At 37.3% G+C, this 13675-nt stretch overlaps 1 protein-coding gene across 4 annotated transcripts in view; it reads right to left on the bottom strand.

The window, feature by feature from the left end:
* Nucleotides 1-1599: 1599 nt before the first annotated feature.
* Nucleotides 1600-13675, bottom strand: part of LOC128638278 (uncharacterized) — a 332607-nt gene continuing 320531 nt past the window's right edge. For all 4 annotated transcript variants that reach the window (XM_053690147.1, XM_053690145.1, XM_053690148.1 and 1 more), the window contains exons 8-9: nucleotides 8787-8975; nucleotides 1600-2133 (exon numbers count right to left, since the gene is read on the bottom strand). In XM_053690147.1, coding sequence (XP_053546122.1) covers nucleotides 1959-2133; nucleotides 8787-8975 — 364 coding nt within the window. In that variant the 3' untranslated portion in view covers nucleotides 1600-1958. The remainder of the gene's footprint in view (nucleotides 2134-8786; nucleotides 8976-13675) is intronic.

The following is a 13675-nucleotide window of genomic DNA, read 5'->3' as shown; positions in this document are numbered from 1 at the left end:
TAACCAGAGGTCAAACCTTTCAATAATTTTAAAAAAGTGCTGCAGTTGGTCCCTAACTTTGTTTGCAAAATAAAAAAATAATAGCATCTTTAATTTAAAAACAAAAACTCCATTAACCCTTTCATGACAGGGTCATAATGTCTTCATCGGAAAAACGTTCCAATGTAGACAAATTTAAATTCTTCGATCCTGCAGGCGATCGCGAGATTTCAATTATGGGATTGGGTCAAGGGGGCATCCCTATGATGCTAGGCATGCCCTCCAGACCGCGATCACATCCAGGAAGCGCCGTTGGCTTCAGCACAGCCAAATGGCTATGACGTTGTATTTCGTCCTAACGGCGCTAAAGTCCAGCGCTGTTTGGACGGAATACAACGGCATAACAGCACTAAAAGGTTAAGCAGTTTTATGGGGTTAGATGTGGCGGGTGTTTGAAGAAAAAAAAACAGCACTGAGAAGTTCCTTTGTATTGCGGTCTATGGGGACTGTGTGTTCCCAGTAAATATATATGAATATGCTTATACAGTATATACATATATATATTTATGTGTTACTATGTGTATATACAGCTATAAACACATAAACATATATGTATATTATCATATACATACATATTTATATTTGCTGCCCATTTCTGACCGATTTACCCCCTTTACTGTGCTAGTTCTCATGCTGTGTCTCCTGATATCAGAATGAGGCTCCCATTGGAGCCTATGGAGTGCCGCTCCCTAATTAACTGTTTCACTTCTCTTACAAAATGTGTAAGAGCTCTTAGTGGCTCTGCAAAAAAGGCAAAACTTGTATTGATATGTCAGGTTAAATTTAATCAACATTTTGTTTAAATGCTGATTTTTCATATGGAGGGTAGAAACCGTACAACGTCCCTTTAATGCACATGGTGCAGTCTGTAGATAAATAAAAAGACGCTTTGAAATGATCTCCAGAAGAAACTTGTAGATCAAGTACTGATGCTGTTGTTTTTAGCCGGATGCCAGACTTTCTTAGCCAAATCGGATTTTGTTTTATCTTCTTTTGCAGGCTCAATATTAGGGATGGACGAATGTTTCGCAACATTCGAAAAACGGCACGAATTTTAACACATTCGTTCGTTCGAATAGAATTTCGAATGTTTACATAACATTCTAACATTCGATTTTCGAATGTTCGGTTTCGAATTTTACGATTACATTCGAAAATATTCTTTTCGAAAAATTCGAATTTAGATTGTAATAGTATTTCTAATGCTTTTTCTTTAAATGTAATATTCGAATTATGCAATATTCGAATTCGAAAAATTCGAATTTAGATTGTAATAGTATTTTTAATGCTTTTTCTTTAAATGTAATATTCGAATTATGCAATACGTGTATTCGAATTCGAAAAATTCGAATTTAGATTGTAATAGTATTTCTAATGCTTTTTCTTTAAATGTAATATTCGAATTATGCAATATTCGAATTCGAAAAATTCAAATTTAGATTGTAATAGTATTTCTAATGCTTTTTCTTTAAATGTAATATTCGAATTATGCAATATTCGAATTCGAAAAATTCGAATTTATATTCGAATTTGAAAAATTTGAATTTATATGTTTGTAATAGTATTTCTAATGCTTTCTTTAAATGTAATATTCGAATTATGCAATATTCTATATGGAAACATTCGAAATGATATATTTGTATCTATTATTTATCAATTTACTAGATTCCAGCCCTACCACATGAACTATTGAACTTCTGAATAGTATTTGTTAAATAGAATGTTAAATTCGAAATTTCGAATGTGGTATAATTATAAACATTCGAATTCGAAAGTGACATTCGAAAACTGTAAATAACATTCGATTTTCGAATTTTTAAGAATATTCGTTCTTATCGACATTCGGATTTAGAATTCGAATTTCGGTAATAAAATTCATTCTACATTCGAAATTCGAAAATTTACACATTCGCCCATCCCTACTCAATATGTATCACTATGGGCATTTGCACCACGCATGAGTCTACATGATTGACATCTCCATTCTGTGTTTTTTCTGCATTGTGACGATTCTCTGTGGGCTTTTTCTCCATATTGTACGGAGGATCTTGTATTGAGTCTTCAACCTGATTGTTGGTGTTTGTGCTATGTCTCCTGCAGGAGATAAATTACATTGTAGTTAAATCTTTCACACAGAGATAAAGAGAAATAAAAAAGGAATTTTACAATTGTGTGGAAAAAAACATGATGTGCTTAACTGTAGATTTAGTACCAACCTACACAGCTTTAACATAAAGGGGTTAAATATTTAAAGGAACAGTGTACTGTGATTTCTTTCTCCTTTAATGTGTTGAAAATTATTCATTTTACCTGGTGAAGTGTATGAAATGGTTAATAAAAACTTCTTTACCTCGATTTTGTCATTTGCAATAGCTGATTTTGCCAATTGTATTTCCTTCATACTGAGAATTTCAATACTTAAGTACTGGTTCTAAAAAAAACTATCAAAACAAGCGGCTAGATTATAAATTGTGCGTTACGGTTTTAACACTGAAAAAATTGCCATTTCAGCGTAAAAAACAGTAATGCAGCCATTATGAGTCGTGTCGGTATAGCTATACCGCAAGCATTGTAGCCTGTAACGCAACATCTATCCCGTACTCAAAAAAATGACGTTTTTAGTGGGATTTCCATAGCGCCGGTATTACAGGTTGTGCGGTGAGGCTAAAATGCTTGTGTTACAGCCTATACCGACACGATCCATACCGACATCTGAGAGCAGTAGTTATGGATTTTGTGTAACAAAAATGTTTCACAAAACTCATAACTAAAATGTTACAAAGTACACTAAACCCATAAATTACCTATTAACCCCTAAACCGAGACCCTCCCGCATAGCAAACACTATTTAAAACTTATTAACCCCTAATCTGCCGCCCGCCCACATCTTTGCCACTATAGTTATTAACCCCTATTCCGCCACTGCCCCAACACCGCTGCCACTAACTAAACCTATTAACCCCTAAACCGCCAGCCCCCCACATCGCCACTACTAAATAAACCTATTAACCCCTAAACCACCGTCTGCCCACATCGCCAGTAATAAGTTAAACTATTAACCCCTAAACCTATCGCCCCCTAACTTTAAATTAAAATTACAATTTCCCTATCTTAAAATAAATAAAAACTTACCTGTGAAATTAAAAAAAACTAAGTTCAAACTAACAATTACCCTAAGATAACTATTATACTAAACTATTATACTATTATACTAAAATTAAAATACTAATTAAAAAAACAAAATTACACATTAATAAAAAACCTCACTACTAAAAAAAACTGAAGTCTTAAATTACGAAAAATAACAAACACTAAATAACAAAAAATAACAAACAAAATGATAAAAAATAAAACCAATTACACCTAATCTAATAACCCTATAAAAATAAAAAAGCCCCCCCAAAATAAAAACACCCCTAGCCTACAATAAACTACCAATAAAAAAGGGCCTTTTGTAGGGCATTGTCCTAAAGAAATCAGCTCTTCTACCTTAAAAAAAAAATACAAAGACCCCCCAACAGTAAAACCCACCATACAACCAACCCCCAAAAATAAAAAACCTAGCTCTAACAAAAACCTAAGCTCCCCATTTCCCTGAAAAGGGCATTTGTTTTGGCATTGCCCTTAAAAGGACATTCAGCTCTTTTACATTACCCTTAAAAGGGCATTCAGCTCTTTTAAAAAAGCCCAAACCCTAATCTAAAAAATAAAAAACACCCAAAAAAAACCAACTAAGATCCACTTACAGTTTCTGAAGTCCGGAAATCCAGGCGGCAAGAAGTCTCCATCCAGGCAGCATCTTGTATCTTCATCCAGGCGGCATCTTCTATCTTCATCCCTGCGACGTCTTCTATCTTCATCCCGGCATTGCAGAGCGGATCCACCCTTGAAGACATCCAGCGCAGAGCGTCCTCTACATACGGTCGCCGCCGTACACTGAATCTTCAATGCAAGGGAGCCTTTTCAAAATGGCGTCCCTTGCATTCCTATTGGCTGATTTAATTCTTGAAATTCAAATCAGCCAATAGGATGAGAGCTACTGAAATTCTATTGGCTGATTTGAATAGACAATATAATTTCAGTAGCTCTCATCCTATTGACTGATTTGAACAACAAATAGGATTTCAGTAGCTCTCATCCTATTGGCTGATTTAAATTTCAAGAATTAAATCAGCCAATAGGAATGCAAGGGATGCCATTTGGAAACGGCTCCCTTGCATTAAAGATTCAGTGTACAGCGGCAACCATATGAAGAGGATGCTCCGCGCCGGATGTCTTCAAATATGGATCCGCTCCGCGCAGCCAGGATGAAGATAGAAGACGTCGCCGGGATGAAGATGGAGGAACCCGTCTGGATGAAGATAGAAGATGCCGCCTGGATGAAGACTTCTTGCCGCCTGCATGTCCAGACTTCAGAAACTGTAAGTGGATCTTCGGGGGTTAGTGTTAGTTTTTTTTTTGGGTGTTTTTTTTTTTTTTAGATTAAGGTTTGGGCTTTTTTTAAAAGAGCTGAATGCCCTTTTCAGCACAATGTAAAAGAGCTGAATGCCCTTTTCAGCACAATGTAAAAGAGCTGAATGCCCTTTTCAGCACAATGTAAAAGAGCTGAATGCCCTTTTAAGGGCAATGCCCTTTCAGGGCAATGGGTAGCTTAGGTTTTTGTTAGAGTTATGTTTTTTATTTTGGAGGGTTGGTTGGGTGCTGGGTTTTACTGTTGGGGAGTCTTTGTATTTTTTTCAAGGTAAAAGAGCTGATTTACAAAAAGGCCCTTTTAAGGGCTATTGGTAGTTTATTGTAGGCTAGGGGTGTTTTTATTTGGGGGGGCTTTTTATTTTTATAGGGCTATTAGATTAGGTGTAATTGTTTTTATTTTTGATAATTTAGTATTTGTTATTTTTCGTAATTTAAGACATTTTTTTAGTAGTGTTAGTTTTTTTTTATGTGTAATTTTTTTTTTATTGGTAGTTATTTTAATTTTAGTATAATAGTTTAGTATAATAGGTTAATTTTTTTTTTTATTTCACAGGTAAGTTTTTATTTATTTTAAGATACGGATATTGTAATTTTAATATAAAGTTAGGGGGTGATAGGTTTAGGGGTTAATAGTTGAATTTAGTGTTTTGCGATGTGGGGGGCTGACGGTTTAGGGGTTAATAGGTTTATTTAGTGGTGGTGATGTGGGAGGCCAGAGGTTTAGGGGTTAATAACTTTAGTGGCGGCTATGTGGGGAGCGGCAGAATAGGGGTTAATAGCTTTATTATAGTGTCTGCGATGTTGGGATGCGGGTGAATAGGGGTTTATAAATTTATTATAGTGGCGGCGATGTAGGGGAGCGGCAGAATAGGGGTTAATAACTTTTATTAGTGGTGGCAATGTCGGTAGTAGCAGATTAGGGGTTAATAACTTTATATAGGTGTCGGCGATTTCGGTGACAGCAGATTAGGGGTGTTTAAACATGGGGTTTATGTTAGGGTGTTAGGTTTAAACTTAACTTTTTTTTCCCCATAAACATCAATGAGTTTGCGTTACGGAGCTTTTCATTCCCTGCTTCAGTTGTTAGGTTTTTTTCTAACACGCTCTCCCCATTGATGTCTATGGAGAAAGTGTGCACAAGCACGTATTCTCAGTGCTTGGATTTTGTGCGGTATGGAGCTTATCGCCACCATATCGCACGCACAAGGAGGCTTTTCAGAAACTTGTAATGGCAGCGCTATGGGGGGGTGAAGTAACGCAACTTTTGTTGCGTTCATTTCGCACCCTCTATAGCACAAAACTCGTAATCTAAAATAATGCTCCCAGTGAGGTTTTGGACAGAGATTTACTAAAAAGTTAATTTTTTATTGTTCTCGTCAAGGGCTTGATTTTCAAAAGCTTGCAGCTTAGGTTATAGGATCTAAGACAAATCGTCAGTGTGGAGAGGTCCCTAAAAAACATTAGAAACACACATTTTTATCTCACTATGGCCCTGATATTCAAAGATTCTCCAGCTTGGAGAGAAATTGTAGTTGAGCCTTCTCTCCTTGTCGGTGAACTTTTGAATATCAGGCCCCAAGTATTGGTCTCACAATGATATATTGGGATAAGGTAAAAAGGATTCTATATAAATATAAATAATTTTATGAGGTCAGCTCTACCTACAGACTCCCATTTATTTGGGTTATGGTTTCCGTTAACAGAAACAGCTATTTCATATACAAAAATATGCATAAAGAAGCAATTTCTCATACATTTTATACTCTGCAGCTGGTTTAACAAGTCATTAGAAACCTCTTTAAGAGGAAAACAATTGTGCAGTACACTGTCCCTTTAAAGACATCTCTGGAGCAGCAATGCTCTGCCGATGCTGAACTGAACACAAGTCACTGAGCCAATCACAGGTGGCATATGTACATATCCATGGTTGGCCAGTGGTGTTCAACTCTGGAGTGCTTTGTTGATCTGGAGCTAACTTTAACTGCTGTAATGACCTGACCTGTGATTGGCTACACAAATATTCATACCCTATGCCCCAGCTTTGATAATTACATTTCTAGTTGTGCATTGTGCGTTCCTGCGTCACTAGCACTTTACTGTTCATCTGCTCTAAAGGGAGATGAAACCAAAACATTTTCTTTTGTGATTCAGACAGAGAATACAATTTTTTAAAAAAGTTTCCCATTTACTTCTATTATCAAATGTGAACTGCTGCCATATAGTGATCCAGACACATGCACACTCCTTATCTTATTTAAATGCTTTTCAACAAAAGATACCAAGAGAACAAAGAAAACTGATAATAGAAGTGAATGAGTAGTTTAAAATAGCATATTAGTTACACGGCACTCCTTATCTGCTGCACCTCTCTGCCAATCCCCTTACTGGCTTCCTCTAACCTCCAGAATAAAACACAAAATCCTGACTCGCATACAAGGCTCTTAATAACACTGCTCCCCCTTTATCTCCGACCTCAACTACAGACACTCTCTCTCCCATACCCTTCGTCTGCTCGCGACCTCCTCCTCCTCTCTTGTTACCTCCTCACATTCCCATCTACAGGACTTCTCCAGACTGGCCCCTAACTTGTGGAACTCTGCCTTACTCCACAAGACTCTCCCATAGTTTTCAAACTTTCAACCACTGCTTAAAGGGACAGTTTAGTCAAAATGAAACTTTCATGATTCAGATAGCGCATGCAATTTTGAACAACTTTCCAATGTACTTTACTTTTACTATCAAATTTGCTTTGTGCTATTGGTATTCTTTGTTCAAAGCTAAACCTAGGGAGGCTCATATACTAATTTATAAGCCCTTGAAGGCCGCCTCTTATCTCAGGGAATTTTTAGACCTTTTTTTACAGCTAGACAGCACTCGTTCATGTGTGTCATATAAATAACATTGTGCTCATTCCCATTGATTTACCTAGGAGTCAGCACTGATTGGCTAAAATGCAAGTCTGTCAAAAGAATTTAAATAAAGGGGTAGTCCGCAGAAGCTTAGATACAAAGAAATCACAGAGGTAAAAAGTATATTTTTGTTGGTTATGCAAAACTGGGGAATGGGTAATAAAGGGATTATCTATCTTTTTCAACAATAACAATTCTGGAGCAGACTGTCCCTTTAAAGACTCTACTGTTCAGGGATGCATACGATATATACTAACATTTCTTATCTCAGTTCCTCTCTTCCTTTTGTCACCCCTTGAGCCCCCTCAGCATGTAAGCCTACCAGCTGCTTTCCAGATCACCTTCATTAGAAATGATTTACTACAAAAAATGGTTTCATGTCTCTTTAATTTAGCTATCTACCAGTCTTCCTGTTTTGCTTAGCTTCTTCAATACTTTATACCACTTTGTCTAAAGGAAGAAAACCAAGGAGAGACAAGGAATTCAGAATCCATCTGATTTGCCTGTTTACGGGTGCACGTTAAATAACCAGCCATTACAAGTGGCTGGTTAATGCTACCGCAAACTCGCAGTAGCACTTTACGCTCAGAAAATTAACCAGAGGTCAGATCTCTGGTTAATTAAAAAAACATCCCCCAATTGCCCCCAAAATAAAGCATATGGTTCCTTTTTTACAATAAAATATATGAGCATTTTCTATTTTTTAAATATAACTGCACAAAACAGTTTTAATGGGGTAAACTGTGCGGGTGTTAGAAAAATAAACGGCACTGAAAAGTGCCTTTATATTGTGGTCTATGGGGACTGTGTTATTACTGTAAATATATATGTATATATTTAATAAAATAGGGAATAAGGTGGAGGGGTATTTAAAGAGACTGTCTGATGGAAAAAAAATATTCTCTCTAAGAATTAAATGCCATGAGCAGTTTGTGTAAAGTAAGTTAAACACATTTATGTTATAAAAGTTAAAGAAAGATTATTGAAGTGGGGAAGAATTGTGTTGAAGCTTGAGGTCAGCTATTAGTTTGTATATAATAGCAGGGGGGAAGCTAAGTCACCTATTATGTTTATAGTGGTTTAGTTGTTTCTGGGTAGGGTTAATTGCTGTGGGTAGTGTTTGTGGTTAGGGGTAATAGCCAATAACGTGAACATTAATGTGGTATAGGGGCTGGACGTCAGGTGCTCACTGGCACTTAGCCATAGTGACAGGCTGTAAGCAGATGCTATTATTTAGCATCCACCCTGCAGTGCCAGATGTAGGTTTATACACAGGCTTCATTATAGCAAGGTGCATAGGAATCAGTCCTAAATGTGTATTTCAGACCCCTCTATTAATTCAATCATTATTTATTAGGTACGTACTTTACAGTAGGAATGGGATTAGTAGTCAGGCACTCATTATTTATTGCAGCTATAGGATGGACCACCCCATTGGATACCATCTGCGATATTTCATTACTATGATTATCCTCTGTAGAGTTGGTCTCCACACCCAGCAGAGGGGTCGTTTGTGCTGGGTCAACTTGAATGTTTCTAGGGTTCTTGATTTGTCTACAGATGAAGAAAAAACACATTTTAAATTAATCTTTCACATAGACTTAAATGGACATTAAAGTCATGAAGAAATGGATTTTAAAATGATTGCAGATTAAACAAAATGATGTTCCTGTGCTTAAATGGACATAAAACAACACATAATCTCCCTGTAAAATTAATTAAAGGGCCGTAATAGTGAAAAAATGAAATGCTCTAATTCTTAAGAGTATGTCATTTAAGACATTTAACCCTGCATTACTGTGTTTTTAACCCCAGACAAGAGGTTAATGCACAGAAGTACCACTCGGGACCTGCAGAGCACTGCTGGTCCCAAGCAGAAATTGCTGCTGATCCAATCAGAAATGCCAGTTCCATGATTCAGATGTATAACCATCGCTGCTAATTGAATCAACAGTGGTTTCCGTGACCAATTTCTGATACATTTTATACTCTGTGGCTGGTATATGAAGTAATTAGAAAAACAATAAGGGGAAAACAATTGTACAGTACACTGTCCCTTTAAAGGCATCTCTGGAGCAGCAATACACTACCAATGCTGAACTGAACACAAGTCACTGAGCCAATCACAGGTGGCATATGTACATATCCATGGTTGGCCAGCCATTTCAGCCCTGGAGGGGATTGTTGGACTGGAGCTAACTTTGACTGCTCTAATAGCCTGCCCAGCTCTCATTGTACGTTCCAGCTTCACTAACTGCACTTAACCTATTCACCTGCTCCGCTAAACTGCAGGTTAAAGGGACATGAACCCCAAACATTATCTTTTGTGACTCAAACAGAACAATTTACTTCTATTATCAAACTTGCTTTGTTTTCATGATAATCTGTGTTGTAGTGATATCTGAAGCATTATATGGCAAATAGTGCTATTGCTACATTCATGCAAAACTGCTGCCGTATAGTGTTCCATTTACTTCTGTGCTTTTATCCCTGCTTTAAAAAATAAAGATATCAAGAGAATAAATTTGATACTAGAAGAAAATTAAAAAGTTGTTTAAAAGGACAAGTTCTATCTGAATCCTGAAATAAATTGGGTTTCATGTCCCTTTAATGTAGCTATCTACTGGTCTTCCTGTTTTGCTTAGCTTCTTCAATACTTTATACCACTATGTCTAAAGGAAGAAAACCAAAGAGAGACGAGGAATTCAGAATCCCTCTGAGACTAAACTTACTGATCTGATTAACATCGTTCTTTCTAGTGCTGGGCTCCCATACACTAAGGCACATACGGCTTTTTACACTCACATTTAAATACATAGTTTTACGATCTCACTAATTCAGCAAGGCACAACTTGGTTGACATGGAAACAAATCATTTAATATCTAGCTTGTCTGTAAAAATAATGTCCAGATTTACACAATTTACTTTTTTTAATGAAAAATTAACTTTTTTTTTCAACAAGCAACTAAATGTATAATTTGTTGTACCAATACCATAAATGTTTAATAAATGTTAAAGTGAAGAACGAAAGGAAATATGAGGGGCAAGATTACATATGCAGCGTCGCCTGCAAAAGCCGGTGACGCCAGTATTTAGTCGGGTATTGCAAACACATATATGGAGCTGCATATAAATGCTGCGGGTATATTTCACCTGTCGCCCGCTTATTTTATTCACATAAACTAATATAGAACTGCGTTGCAAATCGGTATCAAATATTCAGCACAATGACTTACATGGTAAAAATGGAGATATTTTACTCCATTTTCACCTCGCCACACATAGGCAGGCACAGCAAGCCTTGCGCTGAATATGTGAGCACCGTAACTCCCTGAAAGTCTAACGCATGCGCAATATCTATCTACCTGTCAACCGCCATCCCCCACCGCAATAACAAATAAAATATATTAACCCCTAATCGGCCAATCCCCACATTGCAAAGTATCTAATTAACCTATTAACCCCTAATCCGCCAACCACCCCACAACGTACGATCGTCACCACACACTGAAGATTGAATGCAAGGTACCCGTTTAAATACGGTGTACATTGCATTCCTATTGGCTGACTAATTCAAATCAGCCAATAGGATGAGAGCTACTGAAATCCTATTGGCTGATTTGAAATAGCCAATAGGATTTCAGTAGCTCTTATCCTATTGGCTAATTCAAATCAGCCAATAAGATTTCAGTACCTCTCATCCTATTGGCTGATTTGAATTATTCAGCCAATAGGAATGCAAGGTACCCCATATTTAAACGGATACATTGCATTAAATCTTCAGTGTGGCGATAATCGTACAAAGAGGATTTCCACGCTGGATGGCTCTGCGGTCGCCGGTCTTTTTCCGCGGTCACCTCCGCTCCGCATCGCCTTGGTCTTGGATGAAGCTAGAAGAGGTCCCTGCGCTGGAAGAAGATTTTGCTGCCTGGAAGAAGACTTCACCACCTGGAAGAAGACATTCTCCGCCGGACTTCAGGAACGGTGAGTACCTATTTGGGGGTTAGACTTAGGCTGTTTTTTTTTTTTTTGGGTGGCTTTTTTTAGATTAGGGATTTTTTTGGCTGTAAAAGAGCTGAATGCCCTTTTAAGGGCAATGCCCATACAAATGCCCGTTTACGAGCAAAGGGTAGTTTAGGTTTTTTTAGTGTTAGTTCTTTTTTATTTTGGGGGGGTTTGGTGGGTGGGGGCGGGTTTACTTTTAGGAGGGGACTTAGTATTTTTAAAATGTAATGTAATTGATAATTTGGTTTATTTTTTTTATGTAATGTTAGACTTTTTTTTATTTTTTGCAACTTTAGATTAATTTAATTTAATCTTATTTTTTTTTAAGTAATGTTAGGTTTTTTATTTTAACTGTAACTTAGTATTTTTTTATTTTATTGTATTTAGGGTTAATTTAGGGGGTGTTGGGTTAGGGGGCTTACGGCTAGATTTAGAGTTTTGTCGGTAAGGACCCGCGTAGCTAACGCCGGCTTTTTTCTGTCCGCACCATAAAAATAACTCTGGTATTGAGAGTCCACAGAATGTCAGCGTTAGGCTCCAAAAAAGGAGCGTAGAGCATTTTTAACGCAACTTCAACTCTCGATACCAGAGTTGCTTACGGACGCGGCCAGCCTCAAAAACGTGCTCGTGCACGATTCCCCCATAGGAAACAATGGGGCTGTTTGAGCTGAAAAAAAACCTAACACCTGCAAAAAAGCCGCGTTCAGCTCCTAACGCAGCCCCATTGTTTGCTATGCGTAAACACTTCCTACGTCTGCACCTAACACTCTAACATGTACCCCGAGTCTAAACACCCCTAACCTTACATTTATTAACCCCTAATCTGCCGCCCCCGCTATCGCTGACCCCTGCATATTATTTTTAACCCCTAATCTGCCGCTCCGTAAACCGCCGCTACTTACATTATCCCTATGTACCCCTAATCTGCTGCCCCTAACACCGCCGACCCCTATATTATATTTATTAACCCCTAATCTGCTCCCCACAACGTCGCCTCCACCTGCCTACACTTATTAACCCCTAATCTGCCGAGCGGACCGCACCGCTATTATAATAAAGTTATTAACCCCTAATCCGCCTCACTAATCCTATAATAAATAGTATTAACCCCTAATCTGCCCTCCCTAACATCGCCGACACCTAACTTCAATTATTAACCCCTAATCTGCCGACCGGAGCTCACCGCTATTCTAATAAATGTATTAACCCCTAAAGCTAAGTCTAACCCTAACACTAACACCCCCCTAAATTAAATATAATTTTAATCTAACGAAATTAATTAACTCTTATTAAATAAATTATTCCTATTTAAAGCTAAATACTTACCTGTAAAATAAATCCTAATATAGCTACAATATAAATTATAATTACATTGTAGCTATTTTAGGATTAATATTTATTTTACAGGCAACTTTGTAATTATTTTAACCATGTACAATAGCTATTACATAGTTAAGAACTATTTAATAGTTACCTAGTTAAAATAATAACAAAATTACCTGTAAAATAAATCCTAACCTAAGTTACAATTAAACCTAACACTATACTATCATTAAATTAATTAAATAAAATACCTACAATTACCTACAATTAAACCTAACAATACACTATCAATAAATTAATTAAATACAATATGTACAAATAACTACAATGAAATAAACTAACTAAAGTACAAAAAATAAAAAAAACTAAGTTACAAAAAATAAAAATATATTTACAAACATAAGAAAAATATTACAACAATTTTAAACTAATTACACCGACTCTAAGCCCCCTAGTAAAATAACAAAGACCCCCAAAATAAAAAATGCCCTACCCTATTCTAAATTACTAAAGTTCAAAGCTCTTTTACCTTACCAGCCCTGAACAGAGCCCTTTGCGGGGCATGCCCCAAGAAGTTCAGCTCTTTTTCCTGTAAAAAAAAACATACTATACCCCCCCAACATTACAACCCACCACCCACATACCCCTAATCTAACCCAAACCCCCCTTAAATAAACCTAACACTAAGCCCCTGAAGATCATCCTACCTTGTCTTCACCTCACCAGGTATCACCGATCCGTCCTGGCTCCAAAATCTTCATCCAACCCAAGCGGGGGCTAGACATCCATCATCCGGTGGCTGAAGAGGTCCAGAAGAGGCTCCAAAGTCTTCATCCTATCCGGGAAGAAGAGTAGATCCGGACCGGCAACCATCATCTTCCAAGCGGCATCTTCTATCTTCATCCGATGAGGACCGGCTCCATCC

This window comes from Bombina bombina, chromosome 8 (assembly GCF_027579735.1).
Source record: "Bombina bombina isolate aBomBom1 chromosome 8, aBomBom1.pri, whole genome shotgun sequence".
In the NCBI taxonomy this organism is placed as follows: domain Eukaryota; kingdom Metazoa; phylum Chordata; class Amphibia; order Anura; family Bombinatoridae; genus Bombina; species Bombina bombina.
This window is presented reverse-complemented; position numbering and strand designations above follow the sequence as displayed.